This window comes from Trichechus manatus, unplaced genomic scaffold (genome assembly GCF_000243295.1).
Source record: "Trichechus manatus latirostris isolate Lorelei unplaced genomic scaffold, TriManLat1.0 scaffold00001, whole genome shotgun sequence".
Taxonomy (NCBI): domain Eukaryota; kingdom Metazoa; phylum Chordata; class Mammalia; order Sirenia; family Trichechidae; genus Trichechus; species Trichechus manatus.
The window spans coordinates 28688198-28707204 of record NW_004443937.1 but is presented as its reverse complement, the minus strand read 5'-3'; the positions used below and the strand labels follow the sequence as shown (position 1 = coordinate 28707204).

Below are 19007 nucleotides of genomic sequence, written 5' to 3'. Positions count from 1 at the left end.
TGCCCTGTTGTGCTGTGCTAATGAGGGCCTACACTTTTGAAATGGGCCCACACAGGTCTATGCAGGGGTGAAAGGCATTCAAAGTCCATGGACCCCCTTATGCCTTTGCCTAGGCAAAGGAGCTGTGCCTGCCCTGAGTTCCTGGCTTAGGGGAGCTGGCAGATTATTTTTTCCTGTTTATTTGTTCCCTCTCCAAAGCTGGGAAACTGGCTCAGGGCGTGCAACAGGTCCTACTTCTGACCCAGAGGATGCAGCAATGTCTGAAGCTGGCCTGGACCCAGTGCAGAGCAGGGTAGGGACAGGTAAATGGGAAAGAGATTCTTCCCAAAGGGAGTGTTTTTTGATCCACGCAGTAGGTTAGATGCATGTACTTATCTTTTGCTGACTGAGCACTGCTTCTCACTGGTTCTGGTGGGTTAAGCAGACTCTCTGCCGGTTGGTCTCTCATGATATGGAAAACATGTCCCAAGTGCCACTGTTTGCCTTACTGTGCATGCCAGCCATCCAGCCTGCAGGGTAAGAGAGCAGAGGGCATGAACCAGCTGCCATTCCCCATTCCTCAGCCCTGCTGAGACTACGGATAGTGGCCTGTGTTCCTGGAGCAGCTGGCTGTTGCCAGGGCAAGCAATAAGAGACTTGTTCTCCAAAAGTTTGGGGCTGTACATTTTGATCAGTCTGGAGATTTCCTTGATTTTGGCCCTCTCAGGCTGCAGCAGCTTCCCGCAGCAGCATCGACTGAAAGATTTTTTTTTTTTAATGATTATTGTGTTTTTGGTGAAGGTTTCCACAGCAGTTTAGGTTCTCATTCAACAATTTCTACACAAATTGTTTGGTTTCATTGGTTACATTCTTCAAAATGTGTGAACATTTTCATTATTTCTTTTCTGGTTTTTTGTTTCCATTAATCTCGTTTCCTTGCCCCCTTACATTCTCATCTTTGTTTGAAAGTAATTGTTGACCATTTGGTCTCGTATAGGTGATTTTTTTAAAGGTGTACAGTACTTACAGTTGATATTCATTATTTTGTGAGCCAATCTTTTATTAGGTACAAGGTGACCTCAGGTTAGTTTAGTTCAAGGTTTGAAGAGTATCTCAGGGAATAGTCTTGGGGAGTCCTCCAGTCTCAACCAGTCCAGTAAGTCTGGTTTGTTTTTTATTTTATTTTTCCAGACTCTTGAGATTCTGTTCCACATTTTCCTCCCATTCTATAAGGGTCCATCTGTTATGGCCCTGATTAGAACAGTCAGTAGTAGTAGCTGGGCACCATCTAGTTCTGGTCTCAGGGTAGATGAGACCATAATTCGTGTAGACTATTTGTTCTGCAGACTAGTTTTTTCTTTCAGTCTTTGTTTTCTTTCTTTCTCTTGCTCCGGACAAGTAGACACCAATAGTTGTATCTTAGATGGCCGCTCACAAGTCTTAAGACCCCAGATACTACTCACCAAACTAGGATATAGAACATAACTTTATGAACTGCATTATGCCAATTGACCAAGATATTCCACGAGAATATGGTCCTAATCCGTCAAACCCAGAAATCCAGTCCCTTGAGGTGTTTGGTTATGTCTAAGCAGTATATGTAATTGTGCTCCCTATGTGCTTTATTGTATATATGAATATATGTGCATACAGACACATAGATGCATACACATATACATATGCATATACCTATATACACACATATACATATCTATACACATATATGCCTACATACATACATATATACCCATTGCCGTCGCGTTGATTCTGACTCATAGCAACCCTATAGGACAGAGTAGAACTGCCCCATAGGCTGTAATCTTTACAGGGGCAACGGACTGCCTCATCTTCCTCCTGCAAAGTGTGTGGTGGGTTCGAACTGCTGACTTTTCGGTTAGCAGCTTAGAACTTAACAACTGCACCATGAGGGCTCCTTACATACATATATACCCATACATATATTTTGGTTGTTTTTGCTGTTGTTTCAAAAATTATAGCAATTACCAACAGGTGTTTTTTTCTTGTTTACATTTTAGTGACATTGTTTACCTTTGTTAAGCTGTGTATACTTCGCCCTCATTCAGTGTTATCTTTCCCATCACAAAAAATAACAAGTGTCTGCTATCTACAGAATAAATTCCCCCTATCCCCCTACCCCTGACAAGCACTAATGAACATTAATTTCTGTATATTTACCTGTTCATGTCATTTCATAAAAGTGAGAACACATAATATTTGGGTTTTTTTTGTGATTGACTTATTTTGCTCAATCTATTGAAAGATTTAAAAGAACAAGATTTAAGGAACAGAACCTTGAAAACAGTATACTAAGTGAAGTAAGTCAGACATAAAAGGACAAATATTGTATGATCTCACTTACATGAAATATCTAGAATAGGCAAATGCCTAGAGACCAGATTAGGTTATTGGGTACTGAGGGAGGAGAGGAATGGGGAGTTACTGCTTAAAGGGTACCGAGTTTCTGTTAAAGCTTATAAAGAAAAATTTGGATATGAATAGTGGTGATGGTTGCACAATGGTGAATATAATTAAAATTAATATTATTGAATTGTATGTGTAAAAATGGTTGAAATAGCAAATGTTTTCTGTATTTTACTACAATAAAAAATTTGTAAATAAACTAAAAAAAGAAAGAAAGACAAAAAACCCTTTCATTCCTGAGGATAAACCTAACTGATTTAGGATATGTGATCCTTTGCATGTATTGCTGGACTTGACTTGCTAAAATTTGGTTTAGGAATTTTTGCATCGGTGTTCATGAATGAGATTGTTCTGTCATTTGCTTTTCTGAAACTGTCATCGAGTGCTGGTACCAAGGTTATAAGAAACTATTTGCTGTTGAGTAAACTCCAACCCATGGCAACCCCACATGTGTCAGAGTAAAATTGTGTCCCATGAAGTTTTCAGTGACTGATTTTTAAAAAGTAGATCACCAGACCTTTCTTCCAAGACACTTCTGGGTAGACTTGAACTGCTAACCTTTCAGTTAGCAGCCAAGAACATTAATATTTTGTACCACCCAGGGATCCTCCAAGGACATAGGAGCCTCTTAAAATGAGCTTGGGAATATCCCATCTATTTCTAATCTCTGTAAGAAATTGGAGTTATTTTTTTCCTCAAATGTTTAGCAGAATTCAGCTGTGAAACCACCTAGGCCTGGTGCTTTAATAGTATTTGTTTTGATTTTTTTTTCTTCTGTATCAATTTTGATAAGTTGCATTTTCAAGGAATTTATCCCTTTTATGTAAATGTTAAAGTGTATGCCATAAAGTTCGTCATAACTAATAAATTTTTCTCTACATTAAAAAAAAGAAAGTTGCGACATTGCTACTGATTTTACAGAAATAAAAAGGATTATAAGAGAATACTTTGGATAATTGTATGCCAACAAATTGGATAACCTAGATGAAATTGACAAATTCCTAGAAACACACAAATGACCAAAACTGACTCAAGAAGAAATAGAAAATCTGAATAGACCTTTAACAAATAAGGAGATTGAATCAGTACTAAAAAACCTCCCAACAAAGAAAAGTCCAGGACCAGATGGCTTCACTGGTGAATTCTACCAAACATTTAAAGAAGAATTAATACCAATCCTTCTCAAACTCTTCCAAAAAACTGAAGAGGAGAGAATACTTCCTAAGTCACTTTATGAGGCTAACATTACCCTGATACCAAAGCCAGACAAAGACACTACAAAAAAGACCAATATCCCTTATGAATATACATACAAAAATCCCCAACAAAATACTAGCAAACCAACATAGTAATGGAAGTTCTAGCCAAAGCAATTAGGCAAGAAAAAGAAACAAAAGACATCCAAATTGGAAAAGAAGTAAAATCTCTATTACCAGATGGCATGACTATATATAGAAAATCCTAAAGAATACACACACGTACACACAAAACCTGTTAGAACTAATAAATGAGTTCATCAAAGTTGCAGGATACAAAATAAACAGAAAAATCAGGTGTATTTTTCTGCACTAGCAATGAACAATCTGAAAAGGAAATTAGGAAAACGACTCTATTTACAACAGCATCAAAAATAAAATACTTAGGAATAAATTTAACCAAGAAGGCACAAGACTTGTACACTGAAAACTACAAAACATTGCTGAGTTTTCCAACCTGGTCCCAGCACAGTGACTCCTGTAAAGAAGGGGGCGAGAAGCAGGACCATTCTGCTATCGAGGTGTTGACCAGAGAATATACCATCAACATTCACAAGCACATCCACTGAGTAGGCTTCAAGAAGTGTGCTTATCCAGTACTCAAGTATATCAAGCAATTTGCCACGAAGGAGATGGGAACACCAGATGTGCACATTGACACTAGGCTCAACAAAGCAGTCTAGGCAAAAGAAGTAAGAAATGTCCTATACCATATCTGTGTATGATTATCTATAAAATGTAATGAGGATGAAGATTCACCAAACAAGTTCTGTACATTTGTTACCTGTGTAGCTGTCACCACCTTCAAAAACCTGTAGTCAATGTGGATGAAAATGAACAGCTGGTTATCAAATAAAGTTTGTTTGTTTTTTTAATTGCTGAAAGAAATTAAGGAAGACCTAAATAAATGAAAGACATCCCATGTTCATGGATTGGAAGACTTATTATCAAGATGACAGTACTACCCAGAGCAATACAAAGATTCAATGTAATCCCTATCAAAACCTCAATTTTTTTTTTTCAGGAATGGAAAAACCCATCCTAAAATTCATGTGGAATTTTAAGCGACCCTGAATAGCCAAAAGAATCTTGTAAAAGAAGAACAAAGTTGGAAGACTCAGACTTCCTGATTTCAAAACTTACTGCAAAGTTACAGTAATCAAAACAATGTAGTAAGTACTAGCATAAGGATAGACATATAGACCAATGGAATAAAATAGCCCAGAAATAAACCATCGCATATATGGTCGATTGATTTTTTAAAAAATATTTTATTGTGTTTATGGTGAAAGTTTACACAGCAAATTAGATTCCCATTTAACAATTACTACACAATTTGTCAGACATTGGTTACCTTTTTCACAACGTGTTGACATTCTCATTAATTCCCTTCTAGATGTTTTGCTTCCAGTAATCTGGTTTTCCTGTCCCGTTACCCCTTCATCTTTGCTTTAGAGTAATTGTTGACCTGGTCAATTGATTTTTGACAAAGTGTCAAGACAATTCATTGGGGAAACAATTGTCTCTTTAACAAATGGTGCGGGGACAACCGGATATATGATGTAAAAGAATGAAGTTGGACCCTTATCTCAGACCATATACAAAAATTAACTCAAAATGGATCGAAGACCTAGATTTAAGAGCTAGAACCATAAAATTCTTCGAAGAAAACACATGACCTTGGATTTGGAAACGGTTTCTTAAATATGACACGAAAAGCACAGGCAACAAAATAAAAAATAGATAAATTAGACATCCTTAAAATTAAAAATCTTTTGCATCAAAGGACAATATCGCAAAGTGAAAAGACAACTTACAGAATGGGGGAAAATATTTGCAAATCATGTATCTGCTAAGGGTTTAATATCCAGACTATATAAAGAACTCCTACAATTCAACAATAAAAAAGCAACGCAATTTAAAAATGTGCAAAGGACTTAAGTAGATATTTCTCCAAAGAAGATATATAAATCACCAATAAGCACATGAAAAGATGTTCAACATCTCAACATCATCAGTCATTAGAGAAATGCAAATCAAAACTGCAATGAGATATACTAGGATGACTTTTCTTTAAAACAACAACAACAAAATGAAAAATAGCAAGAGTTGGTGAGGAAGTGAAGAAATTGAAACCCTCATGCATTGCTGGTGGAAATGTAAAATGATACAGCTGCTTTGGAAAAGTTTGTTGTTTCCTCAAAAATTTAAACATAGAATTACCATACCTTACTTACCCATTGCCGTTGTGTCGATTCTGACTCCTAGCAACCCTATAGGATAGAGTAGAACTGTCCTATAGGGTTTCCAAGGAGCAGCTGGTGGATTCGAACTGCCAACATTTTGGTTAGCAGCCGTAGCTCGCCATAGCTCTTAACCACTGCGCCAACAGGGCTCCCGAATTACCATATGACCAAATGGACATAACTTTTATACATATATTTTTACCACAATATTTTTTTTTAATGGGCAAAGATCTAAATAGACATTTCTTCAGAGAAGATATACAAATGGTCAATAGCACATGAAAAGATGTTCAACCTCATTAGTCATCAGAGAATTGCAAGTGAAAACCACATGAGCTACTACAATCAAAAAGAGGTAAATGCTGTCGAAGATGTGGAGAAATTGGAATCCTCATGTACAGCTGGTGGGAATATAAAATGGTGCAGCCGCCTTGGGAATCAGTCTGGCAGTTCCACAAGCAATTAGAGTTCATACAACCCAGCAATTCCACTGCTAGGTATCTGCCCAAGAGAAAAGAAAACATATGTCCACACAAAAACTTGTACACAAATGTCCATAGGAGCATTATGCAAAATAGCCAAAAGGTAGAAACAACTCAAATGTCCATCAACTGATGAACAGTAAACAAAATATGTTACATTCACACAATGGAATATTATTTGGCCATAAAAAAAAAGAAGTACTGATACACGTTACAACGTGGATGAACCTTGAAAACATACTGACTGAAAGAAGCCAGTTAAAAAAGACCATGTATTACATGATTCCGTTTTTATGAGCTGTTGAAAATAGGCAAATCTATAGAGGCAGAGCGTAGATTAGTGGTTGCTTAAAGCTGGGGCTGGAGTGGAATAGAGGAATGATGGCTAAAGGGTAAGGCGTTTCTTTTTGAGGTGTTGAAAATGTTCTAAAATGAACTGTGGTGATGGTTTTACGTATCTGTGACTATACTAACAAACATTGAACTGTACACTTTACATGGGCGGATTGTATAGTATGTGAATTATATTTCAATAAAACTGTTATTAAAAAAAAAGGAATGAAATACATACTAGGACGTGGATGAAACTGGAAAACATTATGCTAAATGAAAGAAGCCAGACAAAAAAGCCCACCTATTTCATTTATATGTAATATCTAGAATAGGTAAATCCATAAAGACAGATAGTGGTTGCCAAGGGTTAGACGGAGGGTAGAACTGGGAGTGATTGCTTAACGGGTATGGGGTTTTCTTTTTAGGATGGTGGAAATGTTCTGGAATTAGATGGTGGTGATGGTTGCACAAAGTTGTGAATATTTAAAAACCACTGAATTATACACTTTGAAATGGCAACTTTTCTTATGTAAATTTTACCTAAATTTTTAAAAAATGTTATTTACACACAAAAGAACTTATGACAGCATCTGGCATCTGATCATGGCTTAGTAGGGGTTAGCTATTGTGGAGTGTTTGGGAAGCTATGGCCCACATTCCAGAAAACTGGCCCCAGGTAAAAGGACATAACGTATGGGTGGGAGTACACAGGACCTCTCTGCACTATTTTTGCAACTTCCCGTGAGTCTATAATTATTTCAAAATAAAAAGTTTAAAGAAAAACAAGGACACATGTTAATGCAGCTACCCCATACCTCCCACCTTCACCTTGGAGGCCTGGGGCTTATCCCAAGCAGGACACCCTGACTGGCCCACCGAGGGCTGGCATCTGCCCTGGTCTGGCAGCTGTGGGCAGGGGGTAATCTGATTCCCTGAGGAGATGGCTGAGGGCTAGGCAGACACTCCCAAAGATGTCAGGCTACACCATGGGTCTGTGGTTTGGGGGCTGAGGGTGAGAGAATATAACCCCAGAAGCTCCCACTACCTCTGGGATGGGGCTGGCTCTGCCTCTTTGTCTCTGTGTGGTGGGCAGCGGTCATCGAGTCCCTAGGATGAGGGAGTTCCTACAGGGCTCTGTGAGCAGGAAGTCCATTCAGACAGAGACAGCTGAGGAGGATAGGAGCCTGAGGTTTGGAACACCTGGAGAGCCACAGGAAACTACTGGGTCTGGCCCACATAGGCCCTTCCCACAGCTCTGCCCACTCCCCGAGAGAGGCACCTCCTCTCCCAAGCCAAAGGGACCTAGAAACTCTGTCCCACCTTGCCTGTGAGGCCCTAGGGCTGCAAAGACTTTAACAAAGTCAGAGTGGGTTGTCTAAGATCTGGAGCAGGGCCAGGAGCCGACTTAGAGTCTAGTTTCACTTTTGTTTTCCCTGAAATGACAGGAGCCAGAAAGCGAGCTGTGACTAGCAGTGTCCTTCACTCCCTTGGCCTTTGTGCTTGCTTGCACTAGCCACAGCTGGGTGCTGGCACCGCCACCCAGACAGAGACCCTGCCTGGGAGCACTGCAGCCCACTGTCTAACCCAGACCTCAGGATGGACGTCCTGGAGATTTCCAAGTTACTGGATGAGGAACTGTACTCGCGGCAGCTGTAAGTCTAGAGGTGGGGTGGGGAGTGGGGTGGCTTTCTGACCTCTGATTTCCAACCTGCCCTCCCACTCCCCAACCACAGGTATGTACTGGACTCAGTGGCCATGCAGAGAATTCAGGGAGCCAAGGTCCTGCTGTCAGGCCTGCGGGGCCTGGGGGCTGAGGTGGCCAAGAACCTGGTGCTGATGGGTGTGGGCAGCCTCACTCTGCATGATCCCCACCCTACCTGCTGGTCGGACCTGACTGCCCAGGTGAGGATGCTGGGGGGCTGTGGGCTCCCAGCCTGCGGAGTAGGGGCAGGGTCCAAGAGGGGTCTCCCTGCTCAGGCCAGACGGGGCCTCTCCCTAGTTCTTCCTTTCAGAGCGGGACTTGGGGAAGAGCAGGGCTGAGGCCTCTCAAGAGCCCATGTCTCAGCTCAATGGAGCCGTCCAGGTCCGTGTCCACACAGGTGCTATCACAGAGGGTCTGCTGCTGGACTTCCAGGTGCTCCCCCACCCCTACTTCCCAGGCTGGCCCAGTCCCCTTCTCCAGCCTCCACCTAATCCTGCCCTCAAGAGCCCATCCCAGAAAGGGCTGGGCAGTAGTTCTGGCCCTGCTGATCATAGGGTTCCACCCAGGTGGTGGTGCTGACTGCCTCGGAGCTGGAGGAGCAGTTGAGGGTGAGCAATTTCTGCCACCAGCACGGGGTCTGCTTTGTGATGGCTGACACCCGAGGCCTTGTGGGGTGAGTGAGACTGCCTGCCCAGCTTGTCACGTCAAAGTCAGCAACCGGTCCCAGAGCCGGCCCCAGCTCCAGGCTTGCTCCAGTGCCCCCTCCCCAGCACCTCCCGATTCTGGTGTCCAGGCTCACTCCTCTGCTTCCTCCATCCCAGCCTCCAGACCCGCTCCAGTAACCCCCTCCAACTCCAGCTTCCAAGCCTCTTCCAGCATTCCCTTCCTAATTCCGGCCCTCTGAGCCTGCCCTAGTGTCCCCCACCCTTAACACAGTAGTTGAGCCACCTCAGTGCCCCCTCCCACCCCACCCCAGGCAGTTGTTCTGTGACTTTGGTGAGGACTTTACCGTACAGGACCCCACAGAGGCGGAACCCCTGATGGCCGCCATCCAGCACATCTCCCAGGTGGGTACTGGGGTGTCGGCACTACCTGCTGCCCAGGGAGGGGCTGCCGGGGCCGGGAAAGGTAGGTATAGGCGCCCCTGAGACAAGCCATCCCCTACTCAGGGCTCTCCTGGTGTTGTCACCCTAAGAGAGGCTGATGTCCACTACTTCCAAGATGGGGACTTGGTGACTTTCTCAGGCATTGAGGGCATGGTTGAGCTCAATGGCTGTACTCAGCCCATCCGTGTACAGGGTAAGCCAGCCCCACTCTAGCCCCAGTCTCAGTGCCTAGGCCTCCACTGAGGGTGGACATAGCCTGGTCCTTGGGGAAAACATCCCCCTCTACCTTCCTTGGTGGAGCAAGGTCAAGGACACAGATGCAAGACAGGACAAGGCATGGGGAATTCCTCAGGGTCAGGGGTCACACTGACTAGGCTGGATATACTCCAGAAGATGGAACTTTGGAGATTGGCGACACGACAACCTTTTCCCATTACCTTCGTGGTGGAGCTGTCACTGAAGTCAAGAAACCCAAGACTGTGAGCCATGTGAGTGCAGGTACATCTGAGATGGGGGAACTTGGATGCCTTGTGGGGCCCACAGCGTTCTGAGTCTGACTCTGAGCTGAGTGCCTTCTGCAGGAATCCCTGGCTACAGCCTTGCTCCAGCCCCGTGTGGTTGCCCGGAGTCCCAAGGAAGTCCACCGTGCCCACTGCCTGCATCAGGCCTTCCGTGCACTGCATGAGTTCCAGGCCTGCACTGGCCAACTACCTAAGCCCTGGCATACCGTGAGTGGCCCTGTCATCCGCACTACTATCACCCCTGCCTCTGTCTTATTGGGGTCTCACCCGCCAAGAGATGACAATGACCATATCACAGATCCAAGTTGGAATCTCAGAGGAAGTTTTACCACTTGTAAAAAGGAGATGACAAAGACTGTCTTGAGGCCAGGGCCTGGTCCATGACAGCACCAGGCACACGGCACAGCAGACACTCAGTGTGTGTGAGGCAACGGGGCCAGGCCCTCCCGCTCAGGCTTCTGCTTCCTCTTGTGAAACAGGGTGGATGACTGCCTAAAGGATGTGAGAGGGGGTAGAGCTCAGGCGAGGGCTGCTGTGCCCACGATGTCCCACCCTGCAGGGTGATGCAGAGACTGTGGTGCGCCTGGCCCAGGCCCTGGGACCATTGCAGAGGATACAGGAAGAGCCACTGGATGAGGCCCTGGTGCGGGCAGTTGCCCTGTGTAGCACCGGTGACCTGAGCCCCATGGCGGCCATGCTGGGTGCAGTAGCTGCCCAGGAGGTGCTGAAGGTGAGCTTGGGCATGGGCTGAGTGGAGCTGGGAAGGGTACAAAGGTCAGTGTGGGTGCCAGACTGTACAGCACCACCAGAGGGCACCAAGCACCAGAAAGCGGCCCTGGAGGCTTCACTAACTTTAGTGCAGTCTCCAGCAGGGATCTGACAGGGTGAGGAGGTAGTAGTTTTCCCTCAGCTGAAGTGTCAACCCCCAGGCAATCTCCAGGAAGTTCATGCCCCTGGACCAGTGGCTGTATTTTGATGCCCTCGAATGCCTTCCGGAAGATGGGGAGCCCCTTCCCAGCCCCGAGGATTGTGCTCCAGTAAGAACCGTGGGTAGAGGTACAAGCCCTGTCCAAGGCCAGGACTGGGGCAGAGATAGGAGGAACAGGCCTGAGGCCCTGGCCCAGAAAACTCAGCATAAGAGGGAGACGCAGCACAGGTCAGTGGTCATCACCGACCCCTATCTGTGCCCTCCAGAGAGGCTGCCGCTACGATGGGCAAATTGCAGTATTTGGTGCTGGTTTTCAGGAGAAGCTGAGCTGCCAGCACTATTTCCTGGTGAGCTGCGGGGTGAGTTTGGGAGTGTCTGTGGGAGGGCTTGTTCAGGCCCTCAGGGCTAAGTCCTCTCCCTCCGGCAGGTGGGCGCAGGTGCAATTGGCTGTGAGCTGCTCAAAGGCTTTGCCCTAATGGGCCTGGGGGCCAGTGACAGTGGGAGCATCACTGTTGCTGACATGGACCACATAGAACGCTCCAACCTCAGCCGTCAGTTCCTCTTCAGGCCCCAGGACATTGGTGTGAGTGCCAGCCCCTTCCCACACCCATGTCCTGACTGCCCGACAACGCCCCCCACAAATGCCCTCCTGCCTTCTTCCCAGAGTCCCAAGGCAAAGGTAGCTGCAGAGGCTGCCAGTCGCCTGAACCAAGGCTTGCGGGTGACCCCGCTCACCCACCCACTGGACCACACCACGGAGCACATCTATGGAGACAGCTTCTTCTCCCGTGTCGATGGCGTGGCTGCCGCCCTAGACAGTTTCCAGGCCAGTGAGTGCTCAACCTTGGAACTCAGCCCCTTGCCCAAGGCTATGCCAATCCCACCTCTGACCCTCTGCCCCCCTTGTCAGGACGCTATGTGGCTGCTCGCTGCACCCACTATCTGAAGCCACTGCTGGAGGCAGGCACCCAGGGCACCCGGGGAAGTGCCGCGGTGTTCATGCCGCACGTGACTGAGCCCTACAGAGCCCCCGCCTCGGCTGCAACTTCTGAGGATGCCCCCAATCCTGTCTGTACTGTGCGGTTCTTTCCCAGCACTGTTGAGCACACTCTGGAGGTGGGAAGCAGCCCAGAGACCCTCACTCCACACAGCCTAGCCCTCTGCTATAAACCTCTTTCCCACCTGACACCTCATTGCTCCCTTTCCCCCACAGTGGGCCAAGAATGAGTTTGAGGGGCTCTTCCGACTGTCTGCCGAGACCATCAATCGCCATCAACAGTAAGGCCACCAGCCGAAGTGGATGGGAGTCCAGGGCCCCTAGGACCAGAGTCTGCAGGAATCAGCCTCGAACTTTCCCTCTCTCCACAGGGCATCTACTTCCCTGGCAGACATGGATGGGCCACAGGTGCTGACTCTGCTGCAGCCGGTCCTGGGTGTCCTGAGGGTGCGTCCACAGACCTGGCAAGACTGCGTGGCATGGGCACGTGGGCACTGGCAGCTATGCTTCCATGACAGCATCATACAGCTCTTGAGGTGCTTCCCACCCGAGAAGGTGGGTAGCTGGTGGTTGCGGGGGCTGAAGGCCCAGGGGAACCAGGAAGGGGCCAGCCTGAGGCCAACAGCCTCTATTTCCCTAGGTGCTTGAGGACGGAACGCCCTTCTGGTCGGGCCGCAAACAGTGTCCCCAGCCCCTGGAGTTTGACGCCAACCAAGTGAGTGGGGTCCCCTGGGGAGCCCTGAGATGGGGATGTAGCTCCTCAGAAGAGAGGTGGGCACCTCCACATTCTGCAGAGATGCACATGTGCCAAGAGAGAATGTTTGTGCACGTGTGGTGTCCCCATGGGAAGCAGAGGCAGGCACTCAAACAGATCCACAAATGGGTGGTGCTCCCCTCCTCCATGTTCCCATACATGCTCACTCGAGCCCACTCATCTGCCTCTACTCTGGGTCTCGCTGCAGGACATGCACCTCTTGTACGTGCTGGCAGCTGCCAACCTGTACGGCCAGATGCACGGGCTACCTGGCTCGAAGGATCAGACTGCACTTAGGGGGCTGCTGAAGTTGCTGCCACTGCCCAGTTCCCAGCACCTGGCCCCCATCTTTGCCAGTGATCTGGAGCTAGCTCAGGCTTCTACCAAGTTTGGTGAGGCCCCTGGCCCTGCCCCTTATGCTGCCACCCACAGGTCTGACCCTACCCTCAGCCTGTGCTGAAGAGGAAGATGGTGCCTGGGGGCCCTGCAATCAACTCACTGCCTCTCAGGCCCTGTGACCCTGCTTCTCTCTAGGCTGGGGCCCATCCTCTGGCCCTTCTGCAGGTCCTTTCCCTTCGACCCTCAGCACCCTCAGCTCTCTTGGCAGATTTTCAGCAAATAAATAACAACCCATTGGCCCCTGGGGATCCCCTGGCTGTGGCCCCCCAGGTAGGACAGAGTCACAAGGCGCATGCACGGGTGAGGGCCGAGGCTGCTGGAGAGGAGTTTGTAGCATTAATCAAGGGGGCTCCATGGAAGCGGTGCGTGATAGGCTTGGCAGAGACCAAGAATAGGTGCCAGGCTGCAGGGACAGGGACGAGTGCTGGAGAGAGAGGCTAAGGACTTGCCCCAATACCTCCCTCCCCTGGTAGGCCCTGAGCAGTTGAAAGAACTGCACAAAGCCCTGGAAGACTGGAACAAGGGCCCTCCCCTGCGGCCTCTGTTGTTTGAGAAGGTGAGAGCCCAAGTGAGGGGGAGAAGCTGTGGACGGGGGAGGTTGCAGTGGGAAATCAGGAGCTAAGAGGGTGGTTCTGGAGCCCTTCGGCTTGAGTTCTTCTCCCAGCAGGGCCCCTGGAAGAGGCTCACCCTCCCGGAGCCTCCTTATCTGATAAATGGGGAGATGGGGAGCACTTACACCATAGAACTGTATGAAGACCTGTGCAGTGAGACATGGTCGCCCTGGTGAGGGGCAGCTGTTGCAGTGTGAATACTACTTGTGACTTGGGCCCCACAGGACAATGACAACAACTTCCATGTGGACTTTGTGGTGGCAGCGGCTAGCCTACGAGCTCAGACCTATGGGATCCCACCAGCCAGCCGTGCCCAGGTAACCCTGCCACTTGAGGCCTCAGGCCTGGAGAATGAGGGTCAAACTCTAGCTCCACACCTTGAACCTGAACAGAATCTCCTGTCCCTGGCAGAGCAAGCGCATTGTGGGACAGATTATCCCAGCCATTGCCACCACAACAGCAGCTGTGGCAGGCCTGATGGGCCTGGAGCTGTATAAGGTGGTAGGCAGGTCAACACCCCTTCGTGCTTTCCGCCACAGCTATCTGCACCTGGCTGAAAACCACTTCAGCCGCTGGGTTCCTTGTGCCCCAGCCATCCAGACGGTGAGCCCTTGTTTCCCCCACCCCTCCAGGCCTGGGTTTTCCCTGAACCTACCCAAACAAGCCCTGCCCTGGCTGCTGGCCCTCATCTGGGCCCAGACTGTGGGGGAGTCCTTTAAGACTCCCTCCAACCCCTTTCCTGCTGCGTATCCAGGCTGGGACCTGTCAGACACAGGAAGCAGCCGTCAGCCTCCCCCTACCCCCCACCCCCCATCTCCTGCAGCCTAGGGTCTGGGGGAGCTGCAGCTTTAACTCATTAGTGGAGCCAGACATCCCCCTATACCCGACCCCTTCTCAGGAGTGCCCCTGAGGGGAAAGTGGTGGGAGGGGGGACTAAGGCCCCAGCCCCAGACAAGAGCCTACCTTCTCCTTGCATGGTGTGGGGGCCCTGGCTGCCTCTCCCAGCCTTGTGGGTGGGGACTGCAGCCCTGTGGGGATGTACACGTTCATGTCACAGATATGAGTGCACGGGGAGGGGAGAGGGGCAGGGGGGGTCTGGGCATCCCTGGCTCTGCCTGGATATGTGGGCATGGAGGGAAAAGGCTTGCACATCTGTGTGCCAGATGAGAGTGCAGGGCTCTTCCTCAGTGTGGGTGTGCATGGCTGTGCATGTGGGTATACACGTGGATGTTCCTTACGTGCATGAATATTCCTTCAAGTGCAGGGCGGTGGATGCCGGACCGTGTGTCCAGGCTCTGCAGTAGTTGGCATTTCCTTGGGGCACAGGGGTGGGAGTGGAGGGAATTCCGTCACTAGGGGAGAGGACAGAGGTCATGAAGGGGCACTGGGCTTTTGCTAGGCAGTCCTGGGGTCCCTCCAGGCACAGTGCACCGAGCCTTTTTGTGAAAGGCCGGCCTCTAGCCAGCACACAGGCTGCCTTTGTCCATGGTGGAGCTGGAGGGGAGGAGCCCCCCTATCTTGCCTCTGGTCTCATCTCAGCTTAACCCCAGTATGGTTTCCGGGGGGATGGCAGGGCCCTCCTATTCTGGTGCCTGGCTACCCACCACCCTTCTACCCTTAGCCCTAGGCACCAGAACCCCAAGATCCTTGGAATAGGAAGGAAAGAGGGGACAGAAAGAGAAGGCCCCTGTGGACTGTGTCCCTGCTGGGGTCTCTGAGCCATGAGAGCCCCAGTGGTCATTGTGCTCCTTGCCCATGTGCCCATGAGTAGTCCAAGGCCCTGAAGGGGCAGGCTTGGGGGGACAGGATGTGTCCCCCAGCTACAAGCAGCCTTATCAGAAACTACAGTGGCCCTGCCCCCACTTCCTCAGGAAGCATCCCCCCCCAACACACTCACGCACACATACTCACACACACACACACACACACACACACACACACACACACACAAGACTGGCCTGTGTGATGGATCGCTTGTTTCCCTTTGTGGGCCCCAGAGCCCCGTTTCCTGTGCTGGCCCCAGCACAGGCGGGGAGGGGGCTGAGACTCTGGGCTCAGAGCCCACCTTCTACCCCCCCACGCTGCTTCCTGCCTCCCAACCAGACCAGCTCCTCCTCTAGGAAAGGGGCCGTTGGTTGCTTGTAACTGGGGTAGGGGGTGAGGGGGTATGTAAGAGGTCTCTCACTCCTTCCCACCCCTCCCAGTTCCGTCACTTGACATGGACTTGCTGGGACCGCCTGAAGGTGCCTGCTGGGAAGCCTGAGAGGACTCTGGAGTCACTGCTGGCCCATCTCCAGGTGTGCCTTGTCCCTGCCTGCCCTCAGGCCCAGCCAGACATGGCCTGGCCCAGCTAGCACTTAACTTATCTCTCCTCTAGGAGCAACATGGGCTGCAGGTAAGGATGCTACTGTATGGCCCAGCTGTGCTCTACTCAACGAGATGGCCCCCTGACAAGCAGGCCCAGCACCTGCCCCTCAAGTGAGTCCACGCCTGTGCTTAGCCAGATCCCGCACCATCCCTGAGGTGGGGGTGGGGGACACAGGGCCTCTCCTCCTCCCACCCTGGGCCCCTCACACCTTCCTGAAATTTGTCTTTTGCCAAATGGAGCCAGCAAATGGGCTGGGGGCAGGGCAAGGAGCCGCCTGCTTGGCCAGCTCCACTAGCTCCCCCACACCCTGCACAACCCTCCTTTCACAGCCCACTCCCAAGGGACCTGTGGCTTCCTGCCTCCTGCCCGCCCCACCAGCCACTCCTAAAATAGTTTCAGATGTTTCCTGTCTTGAGCTGCTTCTGCTTCTGGCTTGGGCCCCTGATGGCCCACCAGCACCCTCTAGTCCATGCCAGGTCACTTGCTCTCTGCCTGTCATTGTTCACTTACCCACTTCCCTCAACCCCTGCCTCCCCCACCAGGGTGACAGAGCTGGTGCAGCAGGTGACAGGGCAGGTGCCTGAGCCTAGGCAGCAGGTGCTGGTACTGGAGCTGAGCTGTGAGGGTGAGGAGGAGGACACTGCTTTCCCGCCCCTGCACTATGAGCTGTGACAAGGCAGCAGCCCCGACAGCTGGCTCTACCGAACCCACACCTGCATCCTGAGCCCATAGCAGGCCTTCAATAAATGCTTATTGAAGACATAAGTGGAGAGGATGGATGATGGAACACATGGAGCATGACATGGGCATGACAGGGACCCCCACCAGGAGGGGAAAAGTTCTTTAGATTCTCTCGACTGGGCTGCGCCTCATGCGGTTAAGGCTGCTTCCCGGAGCCTCAGGGGTATGGAGCCAGAACAGTCCAGAGAAAGGCCTTTATTGTCCCCAGGCTGGGGAGCAGGGTCAGAGGTAGCTGATGACATCATTGCAGATGATGGGCTGGCGGCTGCGGCAGCTCATGAGGGCGGCAAAGCGTGAGACGTCCGCAGGCAGCTCAGGTTCGGGGCGAGGTGGGCACGACAGCCGCTTTCCCACCATGGCAGCCCGCCGTGCCCCAGCCAGCCGGCGCCGCAGCTGCTCAGAGAGGCCAAGCAGGAACTGCGGGGGCCGAGGGCGGGCACGGGGCCCACTCCCACCCCCACCACCCCCCTCACTTGCTGCCTCAGGCAGCTCCATCCAGTTGTGCACCAGGTCGGCAAAGCAGTTGTCCCCCAGCACCAGTGGCTGGCGACTGCGACCCCTGCTCAGCAGGGCTGCTGTCCAGTCCTCTGAGTCCAGTCCCCGCCAGTGCTCCAGGCAGGCGTCTGGGGTGGACTTGGGCCGTGGTCGGTGGGCAGGTGGTGCACTGGCCAAAGAGGCCCTGCTAGGCAGGGGGAGGCCACTGGCTGAGAGGCGCTGGCTATGGGGGGGCCGTGATGGGGGTGCTGGGCGCTGGAGTACAGGCAGCTCTTCCTCTCGCCATGTGCTCCCTGACACCTCTGAGAAGCCAGAGTCCCAGTCCAGGGTGTGCTCCCTGGGGCCCCTCAAGGCTGCAGCCCTGTCCCCTGTCATCACAACTTCTTCCTCATCCTCCTCTTCCACACAGCAGGCCGAATCCTCTTCTGAGGCATCTGAGGCCCTGAGCTGGTGGCTGGGCCGCACAGCTCTGCCAGGCTTGGGGGATGGCCGCAGGGAGCCAGGCATCTGGGGTGAGCCTGTGTCCCGGCCACACAGCTGCAGAGGAAGAGAGGGCACCAGTCGGAGTGGCAGCACTTACTAGCCCTGCCTACTGCCTGGCCCAGCTAACCCTGAGAACAGAGGGCCAAGGAGAGTTGGAGAGGTCTGCTGGCCTGGGTGGCAAGGCTGCTGTGGGGCACAGGGCCAGTGTTGGGGTGCTGGCACATGAAGCCCGTGTGGCTCCCATCTGCCCACCTGGTGGCGGTCCGGCAGGCTGCAGCACGCAGGGCCAGGCAAGTCAGCACCCGCCACTAAGGCAGGCGGGCAGGTGTGTAGGCCTGCACAGGGAAGTAGTGCCTGCCCAGGGCTAGGGGACATCCCATAGCTCTTGGGGGACTCAACTCTCCCAAGACCACAGCTTCTTTCAGAGAAGGATACAGTGTTTGCCAGGTGAGGAGTGGAGGAAGGAGGAACAGGCAAGCCTGGGGTAGGGGGAGTCCACAACAACGCTAGCGCCTCTTCAGTCCCTTGGTGCCTCCTGCCCAGCCCCAAAAGAGGTTTGTCCCCTACCATCACTACCCCCCGCCGCCCTGGCAGCACGGCCAGCTGGGTGGCTGTTACCTGATGCCCAGCGCAGCTCCCAACCGTCCGAAACGCGACGCGGGCCATCTGGGCCATCTGCGCCGCCCCGCCCCCATCCCTCCTCGGATGGGCACTCGGGACAACCCCTACCCGTCCACGTTCGGGACAGGCGGCAGCCGAGCAGCCCCCACCCGTCCCCACGAACCACACCCGCGCTCAAGCCTCACCAGTTCCCAGCGGAGCTGGCCCAAGAAGCTGTCAAGTCGAGCGCTGTGCATACCCGTGCCGGAGCCTCCGCCAGGCCTGCCGGTTCCTCCTCGAACCGCTGCAGGAGCGGCGCTGAGAGGGCCCAGCGGGCGGGCCAGCGGGGCCCTTGCCCCCTCCGCCTTTAGCCTCAGCTCCTCGCGCTCCGTAGCTCCCGCCGCCACCGCCCCAACATCTGGCAGCAGCGCCCCGCCCCTGGCGCCTTCGCCAATGGGGGCGGGGCGGGACTGAAACGACCCCGCCCCTCGGGCCGGCTGGGGCGGTGACCCGGGCACCTCCTCTCCCTCCTCCGCCCTGGTCTTATGTGTGTCGGGGTGGGGG

General features: G+C 51.4%; 2 protein-coding genes and 1 pseudogene across 3 annotated transcripts; 2 read left to right on the top strand and 1 right to left on the bottom strand.

Moving 5' to 3' along the window:
• Nucleotides 1–256: 256 nt before the first annotated feature.
• On the top strand, nt 257–4533 carry LOC101343912 (60S ribosomal protein L31 pseudogene; annotated as a pseudogene).
• Nucleotides 4534–8209: 3676 nt separating this feature from the next.
• On the top strand, nt 8210–17042 carry UBA7 (ubiquitin like modifier activating enzyme 7). The gene is made up of 24 exons (XM_004368543.2): nt 8210–8390; nt 8472–8640; nt 8738–8872; nt 9007–9113; nt 9417–9507; nt 9610–9739; nt 9937–10034; nt 10128–10274; nt 10627–10797; nt 10997–11104; nt 11262–11342; nt 11423–11578; nt 11660–11825; nt 11906–12111; nt 12209–12273; nt 12364–12547; nt 12633–12707; nt 12955–13138; nt 13619–13701; nt 13981–14073; nt 14168–14359; nt 15961–16053; nt 16134–16234; nt 16667–17042. Exons 1-24 carry the CDS (start codon nt 8335–8337, stop codon nt 16794–16796), a joined length of 3021 nt encoding a protein of 1006 aa, XP_004368600.1. The 5' UTR covers nt 8210–8334; the 3' UTR covers nt 16797–17042.
• A 3-nt stretch (nt 17043–17045) lies between these two features.
• Nucleotides 17046–18975, bottom strand: INKA1 (inka box actin regulator 1). 2 transcript variants are annotated; one of them, XM_004368542.2, is made up of 2 exons: nt 18650–18975; nt 17046–17897 (listed from the first exon to the last, which is right to left on the bottom strand). In XM_004368542.2, the coding sequence occupies exons 1-2, from the start codon at nt 18698–18700 to the stop codon at nt 17088–17090; spliced, it is 861 nt and encodes a 286-aa protein (XP_004368599.1). In that variant the 5' UTR covers nt 18701–18975; the 3' UTR covers nt 17046–17087. The 2 variants fall into 2 exon arrangements, with proteins under 2 accessions (XP_004368599.1, XP_023582761.1); XM_023726993.1 differs by having other exon boundaries at nt 18703–18975.
• Between the last annotated feature and the right edge of the window lie 32 nt (nt 18976–19007).

What these genes read in the sequence shown, in the direction of transcription:
- INKA1 (XM_004368542.2), bottom strand. Translation starts at nt 18,700, where the DNA reads ATGCACAGCGCTCGACTTGACAGCTTCTTGGGCCAGCTCCGCTGGGAA. An exon ending in GCCAGCTCCGCTGGGAACTG is followed by an intron (nt 17,898 to 18,649) that starts GTGAGGCTTGAG and finishes CTTCCTCTGCAG; the next exon opens with CTGTGTGGCCGGGACACAGG.
- UBA7 (XM_004368543.2), top strand. Translation starts at nt 8,335, where the DNA reads ATGGACGTCCTGGAGATTTCCAAGTTACTGGATGAGGAACTGTACTCG. An exon ending in TACCTAAGCCCTGGCATACC is followed by an intron (nt 10,275 to 10,626) that starts GTGAGTGGCCCT and finishes CCCACCCTGCAG; the next exon opens with GGTGATGCAGAGACTGTGGT. An exon ending in ACCATCAATCGCCATCAACA is followed by an intron (nt 12,274 to 12,363) that starts GTAAGGCCACCA and finishes CTCTCTCCACAG; the next exon opens with GGCATCTACTTCCCTGGCAG.